The 26,681-nt window shown below is 32.9% G+C and overlaps 1 protein-coding gene across 1 annotated transcript in view; it reads left to right on the forward strand.

Annotated features, from left to right (window-relative positions):
* LOC117124612 (max-like protein X) overlaps window positions 1-25,593 on the forward strand; it is a 54,240-nt gene extending 28,647 nt beyond the window's left edge. The window contains exon 5 of the mRNA XM_033270908.1: window positions 21,936-25,593. Within this exon, the coding sequence (XP_033126799.1) occupies window positions 21,936-21,948 (13 nt within the window). The 3' untranslated portion in view covers window positions 21,949-25,593. The remainder of the gene's footprint in view (window positions 1-21,935) is intronic.
* The last annotated feature ends 1,088 nt before the right edge of the window (window positions 25,594-26,681 follow it).

Consider the following 26,681-nt stretch of genomic DNA (forward strand, 5'->3'; position numbering starts at 1 on the left):
TAATTAAATCTGTCTTATTTTATTTATTGAACTTGTTATGGTTAATGAGTATTTGCCTGCCTGAATTATTTTTCAGTTATATGCTATTATTTTCTTGGGCTTTGCAAAATTTGTATTTAGGCTTACTGTATTTGACCTTGTAAAGGAGAATCTACTATTCTCTATCTCTGCACCCGCCATACAATCCCTTCCTTTCCAACACAACCCTTTGTTTTTTGTGAGATTGAGTGGCTGGTGGAGCTAAATACATAAGAGTTATTTCATTTTTCTATATGTTGTGCCTTGTACAATGTTTTGCATAAATACAAATTCAAGTCTGGATTTTTTATCATTGAGAATGGGGGTTACAAAGTTTCACTTGCATCACCTATTAACATATATCATCTAAGAATTCCAGTTGGGAAGTAATGGGAATAAAAATTCCAAATCCCCCAGCATCTCTCGTTACACCACTAATTTGGAAAATTGGACTTCAATTACCTCACCACATTTCTGGGCTGAAGGAGTCTTTCAGCAGTGCACCTCCCAAATTTTTAGTTTAAGGTGTATCAACTAATAATTACTAGCAAAAGCAAGATTTTAGCCACGTTGTTGATACTGTAGTTTCCATAGTGATCAGCCTCAGTAGAGTAGTATTTTTTCTGTGCCATACTTTGGTATGAATGCATGATGTTTTTTTCTTCACTGGTATCAGATAGTTACCCTTTAGTACCCTTTATCCTAGCTTGGAATGGTATTAATCTTTTAACATAACACATTTTTCTAAAGGAAATTTTGACCTGAAACACACATCTCCAGAAAAAAGTCTGGCAAGAGTTCTTAAAACGGCTGTTGTTGTCATGGTGATAGACACTAATTTGCAAGGTTTGCTGTGAAAAATCGAACACTGTCCCTGATTTGCCAGTTTCTCCTGGGATTTGTTAGGGAAAAGGGGACGCTGTTGTCATCCTTAGCCTCCACATCAGGTGCCGCGTACTGACAGATCCATGTAGGTCTTGCAGTTAACGACAGTGTATGAGAGCATTCGTACCAACATTTAGCTGGATTAAATTTCCTTATGTGCGGAAGTGTATGTGTGATGTTTTGATCATTTAAGCCTAATTTTAAATCAAGCACAAATGTGAATCTAAATATGTTGCATAAATTGCACGTCATTATATGCAGTTAAGTGGAGCACTCCCCCAGTATTCTACCCCGAATTGTGGGTCAGATTCGATAGGGCAATACCCCTCTCTGTCAGCTGTTACTGAAGACGTCTCACTGAAAGGGTCTAATAGTGAACGAGGGGTGATTGTGGGCCAAGTGTCTTCCCCTTATCATGGAAATTAGCACCCTTAGGGAATAGTAAGGGACATGTCGTCTCCAAACCATAAAGAGTGATAGGGTATGTAGTGATGATTTCACTTTCTTTGGCCTAATTGAATAATTTGCACCTTCGTCAGGTGGTGTGATGACAAGGAGTGGGGAAAATGTTCGACATACAAAAGCACATTTAAAAAACAAAGCACGTGATAATTAAATTAGTAATAAACGGTCATTCACTGCACGTAAAAAAAGGTCTTATTTTCACCCTATTTACTGATTATTCTCATACATAAACTTCTGATTCTAGAGAAATTGCATAAATTGTTGGAGACGTTAATTTATTTCTCCTCTTTAATGGCAATTTTTTATCTCTGTCTCAACAACTGATACCCGTTTCAGTTTAAGGGAACATTGGTTTGGAAGGATGTCAGGTTTAGATGTTGAATACTCCTGGAGGTCGTACATTCAGTTCATAATTTAAATTAATATAAAAATGTACAAAATGAATACAAATGCAAATGTACAAATGTATGATTGTTATACAGTACCAATGTGTAAAGTACTGTATGTAATAAAAATTCACAATTTTATAAAGCAAAATTATCATTATTAAATTAAAATAAAATTATATCAATGATATATGTCTATATAGAACTAAGAACTTGTGTCAAAATAAAATTATAATTATAACAAACATCATTATTTATATAGTAAATTTAGATGTTGAGTCAAATTCCATTTCAATATCTCTATCTTTAGATTAAATAGTAGGTTTTTTCACAAGAATAAAAATCATCTGTTATATCATTATTAGCAGCGAATTTATTTTTAAATTTCAACATGCAGACGTATTCTGCGACGCCCTAGGCCGTTCATTTCTAAGCGGTTTGCCGTAGAATACTTGGCAGGCGTAAGCAGGTTACACTAGGTTTTTCCTTCAAGATCTTCAACTAAATTACTTGCCTTCACTATAATATGCCTGTAGGTGCTTTTCAAATTTTTAATTTCCTTGCGAACCCAGCATTTGCCGTTACAGGCTTTTAAATTGCATAATTATATTACCCTGTGAGGATCTTCATTACTTGAATCATTTTGTTCTTGATGTGGAAACATCCATGTATGTATGGTACGTGGATTGTTTTGTACGGCAAATATTGTTACATGCCATTCAGCCTGTCAGACTACTACCGCTTAAATACCTCCCAGTCATTGTCATCATAGGAGTCTTCATTATCGCCTGCAATGACTTCGCTCACTGAAAATTTCATTGTATCTTCGTTGTTTTTTTAGTCATTCTAATCAACTTTGTTGCCGTAATCATCCATTTTATTTTGTTATCATAATCATCTCCCTTGTTATTTTCACCATTGTCATTATCTTCACTATACAGTAATTAGAAGAATAGCTCTGTGGTTAGGATGCTTGCTTTCCAAAACCCACAGTACTTTCAGAGGTATAATAAAAATGAATATTCCTGCATTTTTCTTTTTGGTTAATCCAGTTGTCAATTTGTTAAAGCTTCATAAGTAGACTTGACTTAATAGATCAGTGGTTCCCAAAAATAAAGAGACTTTCTTAATATAGCATAAAGGAATAAAATTTGGATTGTTAAATAGGGTTTAAAAAATAATAATATCAATATAATAATAATAATGATAATCATTTAATAATAACAGTACTTTATTCTTTCATTGTCATTATCATTATTATAATTATTATTTTCTATATGATCATTATTTTCTGTCATACCCTTAATATTCTACACATTTCGTTAGGGACTTAATGCCAATATACTGTCTTCAATTCCTGAATGTTTACTCAACAGAATTCTGACATCTTCATTTCAATCAAGAATCGACCTCAAACAAATTTACTTATTAATTGAATAATTACACATAATTTATGGAATTCTAAAGTCACAGGTAGACCAAAAGCATATGAAAGACGAGAATACCTTTGCATTATAGACGACTGAGTATTAGTGTCATCGACCTCCAAAGAAGATCATGGTGGAGGGTCAGGAAAGAAGTTGTAAATTAAATCATTTAGCTGCTGAATGGGTCAGTTTTTGGTCGCAAACTACTTCCGTTATCAGATTCAACAATTTCCCCTAGCAACAACTGTTCTGGCCTACATTTGCAGTCACCTTTACAGTGTAACAGTGTCAGTTATAGCAGTGTAAAATCAATTACCGTACTACATGAGAGATCCAAGTCGGCCAAACAGATTCCGAATTCCCCAGTGGTCAAAAAGGTCCATTTTCTCACTTTTCAGGACAGAAAATCTAGCGCAATGAATTCATTATAGTTCAATGATTTTCCATCAGACGTTGGGATGTACAGATAAATATTTTTCCTCTTTACTTGGGAGTTAGAGAGTTTATGCAAATCTAGGACATCGTAATAATTATGCTATATTAGTATGTTGCTCATGCTAGTGATTGTTTCGATATTGTACCGTATTTAATAACATGAACATTTAGACTATTATCTCATTCTGGATATTCACTGGCTCCCATAGGACTAAAGCATCCATCATATGGAGTTGAATGTACAGTTGCTGTTTTGTGCTATACTTCCTGTGAAGTAAACATGATGATGTCTTCGTAATAATGTGTATAAAACAACAATAGTAATAGTAATAATAATAATAATGTTGATGATGATGATGATGATAATGATGATGATAAGTAACGTTATTAATAATGAATGAAAATGAACGTCAATTTCTATATTTTAAATTAATTCAAATTATTTTATCCTGTATCATTTTTTTTTAAATATTGTATCATTTGTTCTATAATTAATAACAATATTTAAAATAATTAACATTGATTCATTTAGGAACAAAATAACCAAATATTTATTTTATTAAAAGAATAAACAAATCTGGAAATCCTGTTTTTTAAGTCATGTATTTTATGTAACATTTGTATAGTTTTTATTCTAATTCTTGACAGTAAGTGATGATGTTATGATAAACATATTTATTTTTTGTTAGATCAGGATTAAAGTGTTTCTTTATAGGTCTTTTATTGAGGGCGCCAGATAAGTCTTGAAGCAATAACCAAAATATTTTTGAATACTGCTTGATGAATAACCAGGAAAAAAACACTATAGGCCTTCATAGGTGTAGGTTTTCTGGACATCATTAGTAATACATGGCTAGGGTATAGGCCCATAGTCTTAATATTTATAAGATCTGTTTAATTGGAATCTGATGCCAGCAATGAAAATGTAAAAGTTGAAAAAAAAGACATATAAACTATTGAATATAGAATGAACTTAAAGAAGAACACACATTGCCTGCATATTAACATCATCCTCATGACCACCATCATTCTCATCATCCTTATCATCTTTATCATTGTTATTATTATATAGAAAATGTAGATTAATTAAATTATTAACATTTCTGAAATGATGGTTATGTTCTTATATTATAATCTCTTGTTTGTTGTTACATGCAACAGAAATGAGTCAATCATACAAAATTTACATAAATATACTTCTTGTAGCAAACAGTTCCAGGTTTGGATATCACATTCATTTGAATTTAGATATATTTTTCCCCATACTATTAACCCTCTAGGCAATTTATTGGAATGTTTATTTAAGATAATAAGAAGTTTGCACAGAGTAATCCTGCTATTAATAATTTTTTTTTTTTTTTTTTACAAAATAGAAATATACACATCAGGCGTCATTTAATAAAAAAAAATTATAGGAGAAGTCGTTGCATTTATGATTAAGTTAGGATATATGCCTCTTTACATCTCTTGGATATTTCCCAGACATGGAATCAAAGAGGACCATTATCTACTGCTGGTGAACCTTCCCTACAGATCACAAATTGAAAGTTTACAAGAAACTTTTTAAATCATATTAGCTGTTAAGTGACACATTCAGGCCCAATGGGCCAAAAATGGCCGACAGATTAGCCAAACCTTTTTTTTTGTGCAAGATGATCCATCTTTAGTGAAAGGCGGTGATCGTGCTTGCATACTATGTGTTAGTTTACGTGGATTTCAGTGTCTCTTATGGCTTGGCATTTTTATTTTTAGTTTGCTTGTGCTGATAACATTACTATAGTTGGCATTGGTCATCTGTGGTCATTCTAATAATTTCTTTCAAGATATGTAATCACCAATTTGTTGTTATCTAAAATATGATGTTATAATTATGAAAGTATTAATTTTAATAATGCAATCAATATTTCAGGTTGTAGTATTTTATGAGAATATTTTTGTGTTTGTAATTTTGTACTAGAGGTAAACTATCCCCTTTCAATGCCTGAAACCAGGAGGTTTCTATGGTTTAGAGGTAGACTATCCCCCTATCTAGTGATGGCTATAGGATTTATAGGGAAACTTCTGACAGTTTCCAACAAGGTCTAGTGAAGCTATGGTATGGTCCAGGGATGATTAATAGGTTAATACCCTAGCTCCTAGAAAAACTGGGCAATTTTGGGCCACTTTAAGATGTTCTTAGGTGTGTTAGAATGTATTAACATACCCAGATAATTGTGACGAGTCATAAATTATGACAGAGAGGCTGGGCCTATACGACACAGGACCTAAGCCCTTGTTTCCTGACATGCTGTAGCAAGTACTGCCCTATTTATTTTGCCATCCTCCATCAGGAGTGCTAATGATGAGAAGGTTTGTGTTACAGCACAGTATGTGCATAATTATTTACTTCCATCCTGCAATTGGGAGGGATAATTATAATATTATGTTGGCTTTACATAGCACATTTGTTTCACATTATTTTTTTGGTTATTGAGTCAAGCACCTGTCCCTATACATGTGTGTTGCGGAGCTACTGTAAGTTGTAATCAATTAGCATACAACAAGGTACTCACTCACCTGAATTCCTGTGGATAAAATGCCTTCTCCAAGGATACAAATGTGACCAGCCTCTGAATCGAACCCTGATCTTTTGTTTATAAGCCTGGAGCCTTACTACTGTGTCACATGCTTTCAGATTAGTATGATATTAACAAAAGTAATTTATATTTTTTTAAGAAGTCCTATAGTATAAATTTTGAAATTTTCTCGTGTAAGTGAATATCAGCCCATTGGATTGATGGATCTTTTAGAAAGTATCCAATTGAATTTTTGTGTATGATATGGGCAGTAGGAGCCTACAGTATTGTTTGAATGATTGGTAAATAATGATTGATAAATTTATTTGTGTGATTAAAAATGAATAATAGTTTTAGCTTGGTGGTTAAATTATTTCTTACTTGCTAATTTCCAGGTCCAATTCCTAAAACCCACTCCATTCCCACGGAGCTGCTTACTGTTGGATGACATAGCTATCTTGTCATTCCAAAATGTTTATTTCAAATATATAATATTTTTATATTTTGTTTTTGATTTCAGTAGATATTGATCAGTTGAAATTTCTAAGATTCTAATCTTTTTTTAGAGTGGTATGAGAAACCTTAAAAATTTATTGAACAATAATAATAATAACAACAACAATAATAGTAGTAATAATAATAATACTAATAATAATAATATGTTGATTTATAAGGCGCAAATAAACAAGGTCTTTAATCACCATGTCTAGTAAAGGAAACTGTGAGACCACCTTTGGACCTGAAAATTTGTGGTGTTTTGGGTTAGATTTGTGTAGTTCATTGAATAAGTGGTCACAAATTTGAAGGTTCTCAGAATAAGATGGGTTTCTATGCAAAGAATAAGAATTGAAAAATAGAAATTTTATTCAAAGTAAGTACTTCATATTGTGGAGATGTATGACACTTTAGGATCACAAGCTTTCACTACTATCACAGGGGCGGATCCAGGAATTGAAAGAGGGGGTTCAAAATATTTCTTTAAAAAACCCCAAATAGAAAGGGGGGTCCCTTTTGAAAAACCCCCAAGGTTTTTCCCCTTTTGAAAAAGGTCAGGTAAAGGTCAGGTAATTTTGTATTTTCCCCCATATCCTTATGTATTTCAATGTGCTTATAGCATCTCCTGGACTGCTGGCTAAAAAAGAAAATCCCCTTCAAGGAATCCTGGTTACAGGTTTGTTTCATTATATTGTAACATCAAATTTTAGAACTTGCTTATGCACAATGCTATGATACCGTAGTTGTCTGAAACTTAAAAGAAAATTCAGCTATTAAAAATGCACATTATCTTGGATCGATGTATTCATTGTCTTGCATTATCTTGTCCCTTTAACAATGAGGATTTTGATCTATGTTGATGTTTATAAATAATTTATAGTAATTCATTGCATACCGTCGTGAACCCTTCTGAATCCAACAATCCGTATGAAGAAAACAACATTCCTTCCATGTACTTTCCAGTTCTAATATTCACATCCGTGTCAACAGATGTTAATTATTTACTTAATTTCTGTTATTTTTAAGATATAGAAATTTTTTTTTAAATCCATCTACCCATCTATAGTTTAATTTTGCTCTTTATTACTACTGTACTTGATAATGTTCTTCATCTTTGGAGCCTTTAATTTTGCAACCTTAATGAGCCTTTATTGTGCCATCTTATACCCATTTCATACTAGCAGAAAAAAATTTTACAACTTTTAACAACTATTAACAAGTTTGATATTCCGAGATTTTTGGTTCGTTTCACACATGCACTTTCAAACCATGAGAAATCTCGGGAAAACTCGGAAGAATATTATGACTAGGCCTAGAGGCCTAGGGTATTACTAGTAGGCCTAGGCTAGTTGTAGCCTTCGGAGAGTAAAACGAATTCAAATCCTAGCTCGCTTGCTGTAGTCGAGCTGGCGAGAAAGATAGGCCTAGGCTAGCTAGGCGCAGTCGGGCCGCTGGCCGGAAGCTCACCATTGTTGTTAGTTGCAATCAGCAGTGCGACAAGCATCATAATGATTCGCTGTCGTCGTATTTTACGAAGCCTCGTGATTGTTTCAACATCAGACATGTGATATTTAGCAAGATTTCTTTTGATTTTAGGTCTAGGCCTATTAACAAATGGTAGTAATGTTGATACGTTTTCCATCGCTGCCGCCATTCGTTCGAACTAAACAAAAAAAAAAACACAGCCCGCAAAAAGGTCAAAATATGGACATGACGCATGCGCAACAACAACTCGGAAGATTTCGGGAAAAAAACAGGCCTCGCGATGGTCTGTTTTTGTTCTGAGATAACTCAGGGGACCCCTGTGAAATCTCGGAAAGTTTACAAGGATTTCGCTTTCACACTCATCCAAACCTGGTTACAACTTTTTACAAGTTGTTAATATTTGCAAAATAGCATCAGTGTGAAATGGGTATTAGAGTCTTATTCTAACATAGGGAGCCTTTATTGCGCCATCTTAGGGAGTTTTATTCTAACAGGGAGCCTTTATTCTGCCATCTTAGGGAGTTTTACTCTAACATAGGGAGCCTTTATTGTGCCATCTTAGGGAGTCTTATTCTAACATAGGGAGCCTTTATTGCACCATCTTAGTCTTATTCTAACATAGGGAGCCTTTATTGTGCCATAGGGAGTCTTATTCTAACATAGGGAGCCTTTATTGCGCCATCTTAGGGAATCTTATTTTAACATAGGGAGCCTTTATTGTTCTATCTTTTGGAATCTGATGTCACCATCCTGAGGAGCATTTATTGTTCCATATTTAGAAAGCCTGAACTTGGAGTTAATTGATAATAATTACGTATCTTTTTTCAAACATTGAAATACAGTTTAATAAATTTTTCAAAATGTTTTATTATAGTGCAGGAAGATAACCTGTAAGAGAGCGATTCAATAATTATTCATTTTGGGTCTCTATTTTTACAATTCAGGGCAGCCTGCCAAAAAGTATCTTATCACATTTTGCAAGTGCATTGAACTATAACCACAAACACTTTGGTTCAAGTCCAACACATGAACTGTTATAATTCAACTCTATTGAATACTAAGTCCTGGTTCTGTGTCAACAATCTGATTTCAATCTTAGTGTAAGAAGCGCTGGCATAACAACCAAGTTTTGCAGATTATTTAGGTTTAACAGATTCCAGTGCGGCGGGTTTGTCCTGATTGCGTCACCACTGTCACACTTTTTGACTGTTCCCTGATATGCCAACAAAAAATCTTGCTTTTTAAAATGAAAACATGATTGTTTTTTCATCATTACTGCTACCTCTTCCTCTTCCATGAACAAACTTAAGTACCACAATGTAAGCCTGACTTAGACAACCAGAATTGGCAGCAATAACTCAATGAATAACACTAAGTATGGTTCTGGGAATGCCAAATTGCAGAATTAAGGGTTGTGCCAAAATCTGGATTACTTTTTAAAATTATTTTTTATTTATCTCACCGGTATGGGATTGAGCCAACAAGTGACATTTAAAGCAAGAACATTCATAAGAATATTATTTCTTGTATGTCCATGATATGTAAATGTATTATTAAATAGTAGAACATTTTGTATAGAAAGTAAATAAATTATTTGATTTTACACTATTCTTGATTACTATTTTAACTAAACACACAGAGTTAAAATGGAGTAAAAATGAGTTAAGCCTACTTTTCTGAATTTTATATATTTAATAAAAAATATTACATATCAATAATATTTTAAATATGATAAATAGTACCAAAAAAAAAAACCAAATCTATTTACAAGTATAAATTAGCATTAGCATTGACGATTGTAAAATTAAAAATCAACTGTGAAATTTATTTACGAGTACAAGTTTATTGCTGCGAAGCAGCCAATTCATATTCTTGACAGCAATTCGACCTCTGAAAGGTCATTGTTTGTCAAAAAACAAGGGCCTAAGACTGTCTCTTATACACATCTAGATGTGTATAAGAGACAGTAGGGAGCCTTTATTGTGTACTCCACAAATCTCAGCCGATACCTCACACAACTCGAGTAAAGTCTCATATCTATTGTCTTGACGTCATGGCTTCTGGCTCACACTTGCGATGTCTCGCACTTGTGATCAAATAACACGCTGGCTCGCACTTTGGCAGTCAACTCGCCACTAGAAAACCCGCCCTTGGAAACTTTCCCCATAAAAAAAAGTACACTTCCTAGACCATGCAGTCTTCAAAATAAAAATTGTAACCTTTGGTCATCAACTACATTTTCCACATACATAGAAATTTTTGAAACTTTATTAAAAAAAACCTAAACCATAATTCACCACTATAGACACTTTTTGACAAAAATGAAAAATTACGACTTTGTTACCCAATGAGAAGTGTTCTAATATACTGTAGACAATGGGTTGTGTCTCATATTATTTGTTATATTTTTATTATTCATTATTTTCACTTAAATAATTTTGTTCGAAGAACATTTATATGCAGTTGTACTTCTCAGCACTTCACTTGCAATTTGCAATTTCTGGTTTTATCCTATTTTTAATACCAAAAGCAGTCATATAAATAATTTATTAACAAAAATAGGTTTTAATAGGTGTTTTTCCTGGAATTCAAGAACCTAATAAGCCAAACTGATATAGCATTTTATCAAAGTGTTAATAAGATATTATTATTTAGTTGCTTTGGAGATGGGCCGTGTTTTCATTCAGTAATTTCATTCGAGGAGATCTCGGAAAGGTGAATATATTTGGGTCAGGGTTAAAAGTCAACTTAATAGGCATACCAATGGAGCTTAGTAAGTAGGTAAAATGAGTATCTAGGGATGAATTTGAAACGTGTTAAGACCTGAAATGATGGTACCTGATTGGACGATCTGCTAGTAATTTTATACCTACATCAACTGTACTGATGTCCCTAGTCTGCCATTAAAATAAGTTAAAATCTTAATAATGTACAATTAGTACTGATCATAAATATTTTTTTCATTTTATTAAATTGATTTCAAATCTGATTGGATTTGAAAATTTTGTGATTAATTTTTTGCTCAACTTATAATTAATCAGTTACTTTTATTTAATTAATATTGCTTCACTATTAATTAGTAGGGCATATAAAAAGCATGAATTTTTATTATCTTTGATATGAAAATGATTTTATTTATTTATTCTGGGGTCAGTTTACAATGGTGTTGTTATATTTTAATTAGTTATGCGTATTATTTTTTTAATAGCCGAATACTTAATATTTTATTTGACTATGAAACTGCCTATAGAGATGTCTCTACATATAACATTATATTTAGCTTACTTCTGAGTGCATCTAAGCTTTGACAATACAAGAACATTAATTCACTTTAGAATTCTTGTATGAATAGGCCTATACTTTGCCAAGGGAATTGAGCATGAAACTAATACGATTGTTTCTTTCATCGATGCATTGCATACGATGAGCTGAAGGCTTTGCTAACAATCTGAGAAACTAGTGAGTATGTATACTTCAGAGGAAATAATCAATGAAACTATTTGTTCGCAGCTCGATTCGAGCTTCAGATTTAGGCTGTAAAAATCCTTCCTATACTACAACATACAGCTGTTACAGAAAGCAATACCCAGCCTACCACAGCCTAATATGTTTAATGAAATGTGATTATTCTAAAAGATTTCAAACCATCTGCTTTATTTACAAATTCAGAATGATTCAATTCACAAGTCTGGAATCTTTAATGCATATTGTGCAATGAGTCTACTGATAGCTTCAACACACTACTGAATGTTCTACCTGATTCGTTCTACCTGATTCTGTCTCCCTCTCTGGGATTTTTCATAAGTGTCTATGGGTCAGGGTTTACATATATTTTCCGGAGCATGCAGTTTTGGGACATCATTTGTATTTTTTATCAGGAAAATTAGCATAATTTGTATATTTAGCCTTTTGCCTAAATAGTATCACAATTTTCAAATGTACTACACATTTCTTGTCTTATCAAAAGTTAAAATTTCTTGTCTTTTGGTTTCCTCCCACCCACCTTTGTATATAATGTGTAGACAAGGGCGTAATTAGTAATCCATAGGTTAATTGGTGAAGTAAATGTTTTCTTAATATAATTGTCAATTGAAAGCTAATATATCATCACAATTTAAGCATTTCAAATATTTCATTTGATTTCTTCACTCAAATCTGTCAGTATATTTATTCATTTGTAATTATTTGCGACGCATTATAAATTTATAAATTGCACTTCCGGTGTTGTTTTATGCCAGAGCTAATGAATTCTCCTCTGTTTGTCGAAGAGATTATTTTTGCTTTGGTGTCTTGGGCTGATCTTATGTTTTCCTGCGTGGCTATCAACTCTACCACGTGAGCGCAATTTCCTCCGATTTGGTTGCTTCCTCGCATACGTTAGATAGCTGTATCACACATTCCCACCTTTCCTCTGTAGTCATACTTACTGGACTCTACCATTACTGTCATAGGGCGTTCACAAATAACATGTTCCTATTTGTATTTACTTGCCAAGTTTCACTTCCAACCCATAATAATTTTTCGTTTCTTTAGAACATGACATACATTGGGAAATAATAATGGACATCAAACATTTTTAGAAAGGTATTAATCTTTCGTGCTGTAAATCGAACATAAATCTTATTTAAATATTTATTTTATAAATCTCTTCTAATTAGTTCTACTTTTCCTTCACACTCCCATCATTGGTTGCCAAACACTGTTCCATGTTGTACCAATAACAAATCATTTTGTTAATGAATATTAATGAAATCTTGATCTCTAAATTACTCAAGGAGTAAAGCTTTCACATCTAAGCCCCTGCGAGTACCTGTATACTGCGTGCGTCTGTGTCTCTCTGTACTATAGTTATGAGATGGGAGAAGAATGGAAATTTTTTTGCATGTGGAAAATTTGTGTGTGTAATTACAGTACAGTATATGTATAAAATAAAGTGTCATTTGTATATGTGGTTATCTTTACAGTTTATAGACCTTCAGTATTTTTGTTTATAAAAATTTAAAAATTTCATTGTTCAAAAAGATATAAACATTTTTGTTAAATAATTGACCTCAATAATTATTTCTAAATTTTTAATTGTTTTTAACTATAATTTTATTAATTATATACAGTATTTTATATACCTGTTATTCCATGACCAACTGAATTTTCTCTTTGCATATTTAATTATTTTGAAAAATACCAAGAAAATAAAAAAGAAAATACCAAGGGATGATTAAGCCAAAATAAGTCTCCCAGGCCTGGTAAATTATATATATATATTTTTTTGATAAAAGATGTTTATTTGTTTTTATCTTATGCTGAATTACAGTAACAAATACAACAAAAAAGGAACTAATTAAAAGAAAGAAAATCAGCATCACCATTTAATTTTTTACTATACATCAACAGATATTTAGAACAATTGAAAAGTTAATGGCACAAACAAGAGAAAACAAAAAAAATTGCCAATGTAAAGAAAAAATGGGAAAGGAAACGTTTAAAGAAAAATTAAATATTTGAGGGAAACAGACAAGAAAAAAAAAGGAAAAGGGAATGAGGTTTACAAGGACAAGTGGAGAGTAAATTAAAAAGGAACCAAGAAGAAAACAAGGACAAGGGAGGAAAGAAGAGCAAAGGATGACCCTCAAAACACGCAGGTTTGTGTCCTGTGAGGTTTCAATGAAAATAAAAGAGGGGATTTAAGAAGCAAATATTAAAGTCCAAGGCAGACAAACATTTAGAAGCATCCTAATGTACCATCAATGCTGAGCTAAAGGAAAAATATTAGCTAAATTATATTTTTTCACTTTAAAAATTGGAGTGAGATGTTTTTTGTAGTAAAAAGCATGTGAATTAGCAAAAACTGAATTATTTTAAGCATCCCACTCTTTTTAAGCCCATCCATGTGTAAATATGATGATAATGACATCACTTCATGACCATATATAGGCACATCATGACCATATATAGGCACATCATGACTATATATGGGCATGCAGCATTTTTTTATCAAAGAAAAGTTGATAGTCTAGATAGGGCTTTAGTTGATACCTGATATAATTTTTCCTATATTTTGTCAGTGCTGATAAATTATAGGCCTTTAAACAAAGTGAAAACCATGAAATATTTTGTGGTAATTGAAAATCCAGGGGAAGATCATAGAATTTTATTTCATGATTGGAATCCTAAAAACAAACCCTTTTTTTTGTACATTTGAATTATTACCATCTTCTCATAAGGAAAATATGCATCTTTACACAGATGATGTTGGAGTAGATTTTCAAAGGGTAGAGGTGGGTCCTGAGAAAAATACCACTGTAGTTGAGAAGCTTGGTTGCTCATAAGTTTTGTTGAAGTATGACATGCATTGTATTGCCCATGGGGTTGCAACATCCAAGATGTTTGACATCTTTGCTTTGGCAACCTAGTTTTAACCATCATATCTTACTGTTGATCTCTTTGGGAGTATTTTGTACTATTTTTTAATAGACAACATAAATAGAGAAATGTGGGCAAGCCAATGACACATGAGCCTAAATTGCTAAGCATACTGTCATTCGTGGATGGTTGCTCAGATGTTCACTCTCTTATGCAGGGGAATATGATTTTCAGGCCTGTAACCAGGGGGTGGGGGGATTTTTGTTGATTCGGTCAAACCCCCCTCCCCCCCTTTTTGATCAGTTTGCTACTGTAGTAGAATTTTATCATAACTTTGTTTATTAAAGAAACGCTTCTGATTTAAATTTGGTCTTCAGGAAACACCCCCCCCCTCCCCATGAAGCTGTTAACAGGCCTGATTTTTTATCTCTCAGTGTGAGACTATATTATGGAATATTTCTGTTGTGGTTGCCATATTAAGCCATAAAGGCCAAATCCTTACCAAATCAGGATGTTTTTTGAGCTACAGTATCCTTATTAGCTGAGCAAAGGAAAATTAAAATAGTTTATTAGCTGAGCTTAGAGATCCCACTAACCAAACCTTTTAAAGTAGCTCAGCCCCTTATTATATGGTGAAACTCAAAAATCCTCTTTGCTCTGCAATGAAAATGTAGCAGCAGGCTTCAGAGGATTTGGCGTGTCCATCTCTACCTCTGCTGCCTTGCCTAAGTAATGGAGGAATTAGGACACAAAACATAAATAAACTTTCAGTGAGACTACAAAAAATCTATCATGTTTTTTGTCTTGCAAGGCAGAATGTTCACTGTGTGTGCCTGTCATTAAAACAAATTTATATGTAATTACTTGAATTATATGATAACAGTCTAAACCTAGAAATGGTAATTGTAAGAGAAAGCAAATTTAAATATAACTTAATATTTGATAAAATCATAACTAGAGATTTTTTATCAAATATAAAATTAATTATGTTGCAACTTTAATAAAGAATTATCCGTTTGACTTGAGTTGTAATGAACATAGGAAAACGGCAGATAGACATTTGCCAAATCTATCATATTATTTCATTTTCATATGTTTAAAATAATAGTAAATAGTGATGAAATATAGTACAGGGTGATCCTTAATTATAAATTGGCTAATAGAAAATCCAGATTCAATGTGTAGATGCTGTTCTTAATATCAATTGACCAATAGCAGCTTCTTATTCCAAGTGAAGGTGTGATCCTTAATTTGAATTGACCAATAGAAGGTGCAGATTTACATTGAATAAGCGACATCATATGACCCTGCCAATAATATTATGTAGATCACAAGTAAAGGGGATAAAAACATCTGGAAATTAACCAATCATCTTAATAAGAGGTACATTCAGTAATCTTAAAATCCTGTAGAATGTCTTCACTGAAGTTAAAAGTAGTGCACGATAATGCCATTACCTATAGAATCTGTCATCAGCGAAGAGTAATCTCCGTACCCCTGCCTGCGTACATGTACTCAGGAGAAGCCCGATCTGAAGCGTGGTTCCTGTGACATCAATCCTGCCCATCGGGAAATAATCCTTGATCATTTAGACGGTGGTTACTTGTCGGTACGCGTGTCGTTTTCTCAACTGTTTACTTAAGAAAGTCTAAATGAGATTAGGCATTTCCTCCAGTCGTGGCCTGGTACAGCTCTCCTGCTATATTGCTAAAGTGGATTGTACAAGCGAAACTCATACAATAATACAAACTTTGCATAGGATTCAAGTACTATAATATTTGACATAATCATCTGATTTATTTACTAATTAATTAATTAGTAATTCACCAAGCCAATAACTACCTTTGAAATAACTAACTATAAAGCTAATTTGTTTTTTTTTTGTATGAATACGAGTATAATGCCAAATTGAAGTATCTCATCAGATTTTTTTATTTTAAGTTGACTGTTGAACCTGTTCTTCTTTTTTATTAATTTACAAATACGTCTACCCCCACACATAACATTGTATATCTAGTCATATAAAAACGCCCAACATACATGGAGACACATTACAGACAACGGTGTCATCACAGCATTACGCTTAACCCCCGGCAGTCGGCTAAGCCTCCTAATCACCTATGACTTTACTGACTGATTGACTAAAAAAAGAAAGGGAATGTTTTTAAGCCTCCTGGATCCCTGCTTGAAATTGTCAAACCCCCTGTAGACATTTTTTCCCTTTAGTGTAACTTACAGTAGAGCCACCATTAGACAGCAACAATAGTAGGGCCTCAGATGCAGATTTAAGGGGATGACCTACATTTTTTTTAAATGAGGAAAAGAAAATTTGTTACTTAGAGTGCCTTTCCAGCCATCTAGAGGTGCATTGGACATAAAATTTCCTAACTCAGCCCCACTGTGTGGGAATTATGGGATTGGAACTGAATCTTGTGCATAATAGAGGATGGCAATAGGTCCTGGCTTGCTCTGTAGTTTGTGGTGGCTCAACACATTTGCATCTTGCAGTCCTAACCATCAGGGATCTGGCTTCCTTATTCCTGTGTGAAGTCTATTGAGAGTTGTCACTGTTGTCTGGGGAGGTTGGATCGTATAACTTATGTGGTTTGGGGGTTAATTAGGTGACCTAATTGAATAAATGGCTAAATGTATATTTGCAGATTTTAAACATCTCAAATAATATCAATTGCCATCAGAAATAGACCAAATTAGTCGGGTCCAATGATGTCCCAGATATCCTGCCTCTTGGGTATAAAACAATTTTAAAAATCGCATGCTATAGAAAACAACACCATGGATATTGGCCCCTTTCAAAATTTGTGAGTGCTAGTTTATTAATAGATTTGATTGATTAATTGATTGATTGAACCGTTTCGGATGTCTATGTCGTTTATAAAAATGTATTGAAGTTTGCAGGGAAAATACACACATTATTTATGAATAGGTCATAGATTCATCAGAACAAATTTGATTGACTTTTTATTTACATTTAGAATGAAAATATGAGCTTGACAGGCCAGGCTAGGCCCATCACTTAGGAAGGATACTCTACAATATGTAGTATGATCATGGAGGTATAAAATAGTGATCCAAGCCATGGCTGTTGCCAGCATGAGGCAGATTGCCTTATCTGGATTTTTCTTACATTTGTTTAATTTTTCCCAAGAAAATTTAGTTCATTTTACTGCAGGCCCAGGTTACACTGATTAAAAATTTTCTAGACGAGTGTTGTTTGCATATATTTTAGCTCTGTCACTTTGTGGGACCTTAGCAACAATATCCAAGGGGCGTGGCTTAGGGGAAAGGTCCATTAAATTAAGAAGTGTTCAGTTTTATAAATCACAAGAGTTCAATCAGCATCTGCACTGGCTAATGATGGTCTGTAGTGAGCAAAAATGGCTGAGGCAAAGCAAAATTCTGGGGAAAGGGGTAGTATTGCAGCTTGGAGGTTGGGGGCATACACAAGGCACATAAAATACACTCACATATTCTTGGCTCTATTTTGATTGGCCAGTTAAGTTTGATTGACACTCCGGAAAGATCCATTATTCTGTTTTTTTGTTTTTTTTTGTTTTTTTTTTGTACAGTCTATAAAATCATAATCACCACCATCCCATACTCTTAGTACTTCCAGTATGGGAAGTATAGCAAAGTAGAAATGATAGTTATATCATTATGTTCAGAGATTTACGATCGCCATAACTATTAGCAGATGTTAATGGAATGTCTTTTTCTCAAATCTCTCTCCCTAGGGATGTAACATGCCTATGTTTGTGAGGGAGGAGCATTCCATTGGGAAGTGTGTATGTTTGTTGTTGTCCCCAGACAGGTCCCCAGACAGGGTCCCCAGACAGGAAACTCGGCAAGCTCTTGTTCCTTGGCCAACTAAATATTATAATGCTCCACTCTCGCGTTCTCGTCTTGATTCTCATGGCACCCCGCTTTTTCCTTCTCCAGTATGTTGGTTAATTTTCATACTACAATGTAGAACTTGCAAATGTCAACATTTATTTAGTATTTTTGGTAAATTGTTAATTAACCAATCAATAATTATTATGGATTTTAGATTCACTTTCATTGGCTAATATAACTATGTAATTATCTTTATTCACTATTGATCTATGAATAAAAATGGCTGTGTTGGGCCAAATAAAATGAATTGCTAGCCTTGCATCCCCGCTGTCATCTAATTTTGGAGCCTCATAAAAAAATTTGCAACAGGTCTTCCTCAAATTAAAGATGCCTCCAATTCAAGACCACTTTTCTGTGGTCCTAAATTAACAAATGTCTTTTATTTGAAGACAATGAAAACCCTGGTCACAAAAGTGGACATTAATTGGAGGGCAACCTGTATTTGCTATTTCCAAAAAAAAAAAAATAAACAATGATTTTTCCATGGAAAACAAATATAATGATAATCTGAAAGATTTTTGTCAAAAGCCTAAGAAATGGTAGAAACAAATGGCTGGAATACATTATTTTATATACTATAATCATTTTACTTTTTAAAAAATTAATTATTTACTAGCCTGTTTACCTCTAGTATGTAGGATAGCAAATAGTAAATATCCATAACAAAAAATAATTTCAAATCCTGGACTTAAAACTAACAATTAATAAATTTTATTTTTTGAAAAGATGTTTCATAATTTGCCATTTAAAAAAGGGACGAATGACAAATTCTAACATCATGCTCTTTTTTCTAGGTATGCTACACATTTTTCTTCTTTCTTTTTTCATTTTCTCTTTACAGTACTTTTTCATTCTGATAAAATAGTATTCTAACGGGATCCTTACTTATTTTGTCTAGGAATCTCTGTAATTAATTTAAATTCATACTTCTAGTATTTTACGAAATTATGTATGTAAAAGAATGGCCGAGTGGTTAAGGAAGGGACACCGCATCCTACAGCCATAATATCGGCGCTGGTTCAAACGGCACGCTCGCCTATGTTTCTGGAGGTGGAACAAGTCTTCTCGGATAAGGACTCCAAACCATAGGCCCAGTGTACACAATTGGCTCATGTGCACTTTAAAGAACCCAGTACATCTTTCAAGATGAGTAGGAGGTTACCCCGGTGTACTGGTCCATACATCCCCTGTTGTCTTGTGATGGGATTGCCACTTTGAAAAGTGATTTAGTTCACTGTTTGGCATATCCTTGGTGCTAGTGCCTAAAGCTGAATAAATAAATAAATAAACAAATATATTCCAAGTAAATCTATTTCACAAAGTTCATTACATTACATAAACAAGACATTAATACAGGGTTGACTAATAGCAAAATCTTTGGTAAAAGGTCAATAAAGAGAAATAGGTTCTTTCCTGGTTTTTTTCTCCTTTTCTAGCCTATACCTAGAGTGGCTTTTTACATTTTATTTGGTGAATTCAATAAAAAAAAAAAAAAATAGAAAAAAAAGACAACATGAGGGCAACACAGTAAATAAATTAATATGATGGATAAAATAATTATAATCTTCAGTATCAAGCCTGTCTTTCTCTGTTTTATTTATAGATTTTATTATTTTATTTATTTGTTTATTTTGTATTTATTTTATCTTTTGTTTTGTTTTAAGTTTTGCTACTTTGCTACTGTGGAAATTTTTATCAAATGTTTTCATGCAAGCGATGCTCAGTTAACTGTGAAATTTAATTTTATTCCTTCATTAATTCATTTCCTTTTAATTTAAAGTTGTTTAGTTTTGAAATTATTATTAAATAAGTCGTATTTTATTCTAATTGTAATCTCTTGATTGATTAAACTGTTTTGAATGAAAACAAATATCAATATTATTTAATTGAAATAATTAATATTTGTACTGGTTCAATGTTAATTGTTGTATCGAATGCCAATTTAATATTTTGTGCTTAATCATGTATTCATTATTTTTCTAAAGTACCAATCGGTATGTGGTGTCCAAAAATTCGCCGACGTGGGGGGGGGGCTTCCAAAATGTCCGACAGGAAGTCCAAACAGTGTGGCCTCAGTCATGGTCAAGGAATAAAAATTTCTGGTATTGTTTACTGAGAGAGAATTTATGGATTAGTATGTCCCAAATTGTGTTTTAGACCTTGAATGGCAAATTGTTATTTTTGGTAAAATGACCTTATTGTGGCATTGGACGATTGGGGTCTAGGCCGCATGCGTCCAGGCCTCTTCAAGGGAAGGGGTGGGAGAAGAAGCACTTCCAAGAGATCTTATTTAAGGAGCTTTCTTAGGACATCTTCAGTGTTTGCAACAAAGTTAATAATAATAATAATAATAATTAATGTATGGGAGATGGGCTAATGTCTGGAAGATGTTTGGTGCTCAGGGAGTGTTGGAGACGTTGGATTTGCAACTATCGGAGAACTTGGGACCTCTATAATTAAGAGTAGGCCTAACCTATTTTAGGTCATTTTAAGCTGTTGTAAGCTGTATGTTGCTATTATTTATGATTATTTTAATGATTATTAATTATTACTATTTTAATTATTATATATTATATTTAGTATAATAATTTGGATGTAATTAAATGTTAATAATGATAACTACTGCAGTAATAGTAATAAGTTAGTTTTGACTTGTAAAATATCAAAGTAAAATATGTGAAGGTTATTTGTAAAATAAAAGCATCCAATTATTATTCATGTTCCAGTCAGTTTTAATTCTAGAAAATAAACCGTCTCCCTTCACAAACTTGTAATATCTCCCCATTCATTAAAAAGCGATGAGTTTAACCCCTGACCTGACATTCAAATCATACCCGGCATTTATTTTCAAGTACATGGAGTAGTCCATGTTTATCTTGACATAAAAGAGAAGATTTTCAAGTATCAAAATGTTCTTGGGCTTAATATGCTATTTGAGATATAATTCATCAGGTGACTCGTGCTGTTGTGGGCAGCTTTTCTTCTTGCCCATCTTGTTCCCTTGATATGCAATACCTTACATGCTATATATTCCTTTTTGCTGTACTAAACTTTCTGAAGAATTATTTTTGTTATCTGAATTGATTCTGCTCACTACAGAAACCTTTCACTTCAAATCTGCTAGTTCCACTGCGGTAAATTGTGTATATATATTACTTAAGTTGTTCTGACATAATGTTATAAAGTATACAGAAAGTTTTGCTTTTTAAAATTATGTTGTGTTTCTCGTTCATAAAATTATTAGAATTTAATTGAGTAATAGAGTATTTTTTTCAGTTACTGTTCTTTTAAAAATGTATAGGATTTGAATATCGCTCTACACAAAGCTGGATGCTGATGCAGCCTCCCAAAAAGGAAGTATTTTGAAGTCATCTTGAAAAGCCTTTATTCACAAGCAGGCATGGCAACAGAAAAATATACATTGTTGTCCAAGATTGTTAATTTTGAATAACACACCTTCTTCAGGATTTAGATGCAAATACATTCAATAACTTTATCTTTTTTTCCCACAGTAACATGGATTAATTGAGGGATGAGACACGGCATGATCTGGACCGGATGATAACACCATGATCTGGATAAGACACCATAATCTGAAACGGAAGAGAGCACCATAATCTGGACTGGATAAAACACGCCATGATCTGGACTGTATGATAGCATCCTGATCTGGACATGATGATAACACCATAAGTAATAAGGTTTAAAAGAAAAGAAAAAGTGTTGCATTTTACTTTACTACATTCAGACATTTGATTTTAGTTTACTATCTTATATTTTGGGAAAATGGAACCATATTGTTTTTTAACCAATCAAAGCTATTGAAAGATTAATCCTGCTCATTAATTACGTTTGTTGTAGTGTGTTATTTAGATTATGTTAAACATTAATTAATATATTCTGAAATAATTAAAATTGTATTTGTAAAATCAACAGTACCTAAGTAATGGATTTAATAATTGGTCAATCACATGATCAACTTTTAGCCAATCAAAACACTTATTGTTAAAAAAAAGTCATGTTAATGCCAATTAATTTAAAGGATGTTCTGCATTTTTGTAGAAACAAGATTGAAGTTTGTTATTGTTGCAACTCTTTCTAGTTTCGATGACAAATTTTCGTTTTTGTAAAGCTAAAATGGAAACGGAGTACTTACTTCGTTCTGAGTAAGCACTACGTTTCCATTTTAGCTTTACAAAAACTTTTGATCTATACAATTCTTGAAGCTAAATGAAATTCTTTCAAGTCTTTCTAGTTTGTTAATAAGTGCCCGAGAATGATACCAACTTTGTTTTAATCCAAGCATGGATGGAATAACTTTTTTTTCTGTATCTTGTGACAGGTTCCCCACCTGTACTGAATTTTGTCCAGTCTTGTTTGCAACAGATTTGATTATCTTGGGAAGTGGAACCTTCCGTGAATTTCCACGGCTCCCTTGTTTCCCTCCCCTCTTGTTAGCAATCGTAGTTTTGGCAGCTACACCAGTCACATGGATTTAACACTGAGCTTTTAAAAACAGGACGTTCACTACAACACGTTTTCCACCCAGCATTTCATATGGTAAATAAAGTGAAGAGTACACATACGATTTAAATCAGACCAGTCATAGAATAGATCCCGTGGGAAGCTGTTATCACACATTTCGCAAGTGTCAGCCGTTAGAAAGTTCATAGGATCCTACAAAGCTAAAAGAAATCTGATGATTTTATTATTATATTAAGGAATTGTGTATCATGACTTAGCATTATAATTGCCCTTTATTTCCTTCACAATTGTGATGCAGAAAGAATTACATTATCGACTTAAATTTATTTTTGATTTTTTTTCAAAGAAAATTTATGCCTAACTATTTTCAAAATCTGGAATAGTGTAGTATAATCATGTTGAAAGATTCCATCCTGGTTTTCATTAATATTGGAAATGTATGTTTAAAGGGCTTTGGAGTTATTCTTTTTAGTTTAGTAATGTTTGTGACTCTGATAATGTTAAATTTGAAGTTGAACCAATGAGGAAATAACATTACTAGAGAGCACATTTGCTTTAAAGCAAATTATAAGTGAAACTTGGTGTAAATTTTTTGTATTAAATCTGGGTGACATCAAGAGACATTTACCTGTGTAATGATGCAAGGAATGGAATTGTTGCTATAGTAACATCAAGCAGAGTAGACAACTGTTGTGACCACAATTACTTACTCAATCACATAGCTAAATATCACAGGTAGGAGTTTTTAACTGGAGGCAGAAATGCAAGATAAAGATAGAGCACCACTTTTGTAAAGAGAACCTCTTCATTTCCTCTGGGTATGGTGGACATAATTGTGGTGATTCAGTAACCCTTGTAGTCAATACCTAACTCCATACTTATAACAGAACACCCTCTCTGGTTTCAATATTCTGACAACAAGGTGTCTTGAATGAACTAATATTATAGATTGCTGCTACAGCATACATCTGTGAAACAGGTGCTAAAATAAACCATCTCTTCGGACATCACAGAGGTATAATTTTATACCCAATATAGATTCAAGTTGTATCTCACTAAGCGGTTAAAGTTCGTTTGGTACCATGGGAATATGTTTGTTAGTTTTAATAAAACACTCCAAAGATGATTCTCAGAAGCTTAATTAATGTACATGCTTGTGTAATTGATAAATAAAGTAAACTACAAAATCTTAATTTTGCTGTTATTTTTTTAGTTGAAGCATGTGTAACCAATTAAGATGATATCTGATAGTCTTTTTAATCAATTGTTTATGAAAGTTAATTTATTTAACCTTTACTGAAGGGTTTATAAATAGTTGTATTTCATCATTCAAATGGGTGAGAGTAAAATAGTTTACCCTTTATGTCAATGGAACCGTTAAAATGTATTTTTGATGACATAATTATACTATGTTTATTATTTGAAATGTAAAGGAATTTAAATGAAATACAAGTATAGATGTTCAGTTACTATAGAGGGCGCCCGACCTTTTTGTTGTATATCAGCTCTAATTTATAGCCATTTTTGTGCGCTACTGATAGATCGTATTGTATGTTTTAAGACATTAAAAATTATTATTAACAAGTGTCTTATTTTTTCGGAAAGTGAGCGATAAGCTTCAAATGAAAAAAAAATTCCTGTCTTATGTTAATTGAATATATGATAATGAGACTCTCTTTAGCTACGAAGTCCTATTGAACATGATTAAGAACATTTCTTGACTTTGGTCTATGTCGTGCTAGACTTACCTTTGTTAGGCTTTTGCTTTTGGTGGATTTTCAATTAAATTAAAGGGGTCTTTTACTTACGTGTGCGCCTTATGGTTGCCTGTAGTGCGCGTCTAACATGTAAATGAGGCTATGCACGTCACAGCCACTCAGGATTGGTTAATTTGTGTAAAGGGATAGCGTAGTAGACCCAAAATATTACATGACGTCAAATCATCACTAACGTTATGCAGAAGACATATTATTTTCAATGTCGCCACTTCACCAGTTTGTCACCAAGTAACTTGATCAGAAATCTGGGTTAAAGTGTACTTAAACATTACTAATGTTTACCCGTTTATTGAAGGGATATTTTTCAAAAAACGTATATCGTTCGTGACCTAATATATGAGGGACAGTTTAGTAATAGAGAGTTCCGTATGATTTTAAAACATTCATAAATTTAACTCGGTGGTTTAATTTTCCACTGAAGAAAATCGTTAAAAATGTGTCATGTTTTCATTAAAGCCTCAGGAAATTTTGATTTCGTGTATACCACCGATTTGCGCAAGCATTAATTTCTAGAAGAAAAATAATATTCATGAGGCTGTTGAAACAAATAGAGTTGTATTATATTGTATTGTATGGTAATTAGTGGTAAATACGATTTATAATGGTACAGGTTATCGTTATAATGATTATGGTTTGTAAACTAAATTATATATAACTAAAATGCTGCAGTACATAGTGATACTTTGTAAAGAGATAGCGTTAACAATTTCGCTATATTAGAAAATCGTATATATTTGATGACTAAGAAATTAATGCCTTGTACATTTTCTAGATCTGTTGTTTTATATCCTTAGTTTTGTGCCGTGAATCGTACAAACTTTGTTTATTGTACACACGAGATTTTTTTTAGTATTGTAAATTGACAATAAATAAATGCATCCGTATGCATTCTGACTCAATACTCAAATTGTTTCTGTGTCCGTGTGTATGATTAAAATGTTTTGTTTTTTCTTGCCACGTTACGTTAATCGTGAATGTAGGTCAGAGGTTGAAATGAATACCATTGGCCTAATTATAAGTACATATAAAGTAATTGGATTGAAATGTTTTGCGCTATAGAACTTGAAAAAATTTGCTTGTTTTGTAAACTTCAACTCTAATATCGGCGCTGGTTCGAACAGTTCACTCGCCAATGGTTCCGGTGGTGGAACAAGTATTCTCGGACAATGACTTTAAACCGTAGGTCCAGTGTACGTATTTGGCTCGTGTGCATTTTAAAGAACCCAGTACATCCTTCGAGAAGAGTAGTGGGTTACCCCGGTGTACTGGTCCATTAGGTGTAAGTCCCCTTTTGTTAAATGGATATGCCATGTAGGACAGTGATTAAGTTCACTTATTGGCATATCCTTGGCGCTCGTGCCTAAAGAAATAAAATGAAATGAAATGAAACTTATATTTTATTGGTCTTCAGTTGAAAATTAAAACAAGCAAAGGTTCCTCCCCAATTAAAAAAACAAGTACATTTTTTATTAAGAACACATTTTATAAGAACACTGAGGCTGAAATTGCCAAAAAATTATGAACAAATTGAGACCGAGGTAGAATTTCAGATGAGGTTTTTTGTTTAAAAAAAATAGAAAACCAACAAATCTTATCTGTACCTTATTTGCAGTATAGGTGTGACTATATGTTATATACCCTCTATATAACAGTACAGTACGGTAATATGATTGAAAAGTGTTTAAAAATAAGAACAAATTAATAATAATAATTAATAATTAATAATAATAATAGTGTAGTTTTATATAGCGCCATATTCTATTGACTATGATCCATCTAACATAAGATGCTCAGGGCGCACAGTCTGAAATCGGCAAAAAATAAGAACACTGAGCCTGGAAAAAATTAATGTAGTTGTCCTAATACCGTTTGCACAGTAAAAAGTCTGAATAATTGTTGAACTCTGGATCTCAATGGAAGCTATTAGCTTATGAATTATATATATATATATGTATATATATATATATATATATATATATATATAATAATAATTTT

Source organism: Anneissia japonica, unplaced genomic scaffold (genome assembly GCF_011630105.1).
Source record: "Anneissia japonica isolate Jap-2015-1 unplaced genomic scaffold, ASM1163010v1 scaffold287833_len2544123_cov190, whole genome shotgun sequence".
In the NCBI taxonomy this organism is placed as follows: domain Eukaryota; kingdom Metazoa; phylum Echinodermata; class Crinoidea; order Comatulida; family Comatulidae; genus Anneissia; species Anneissia japonica.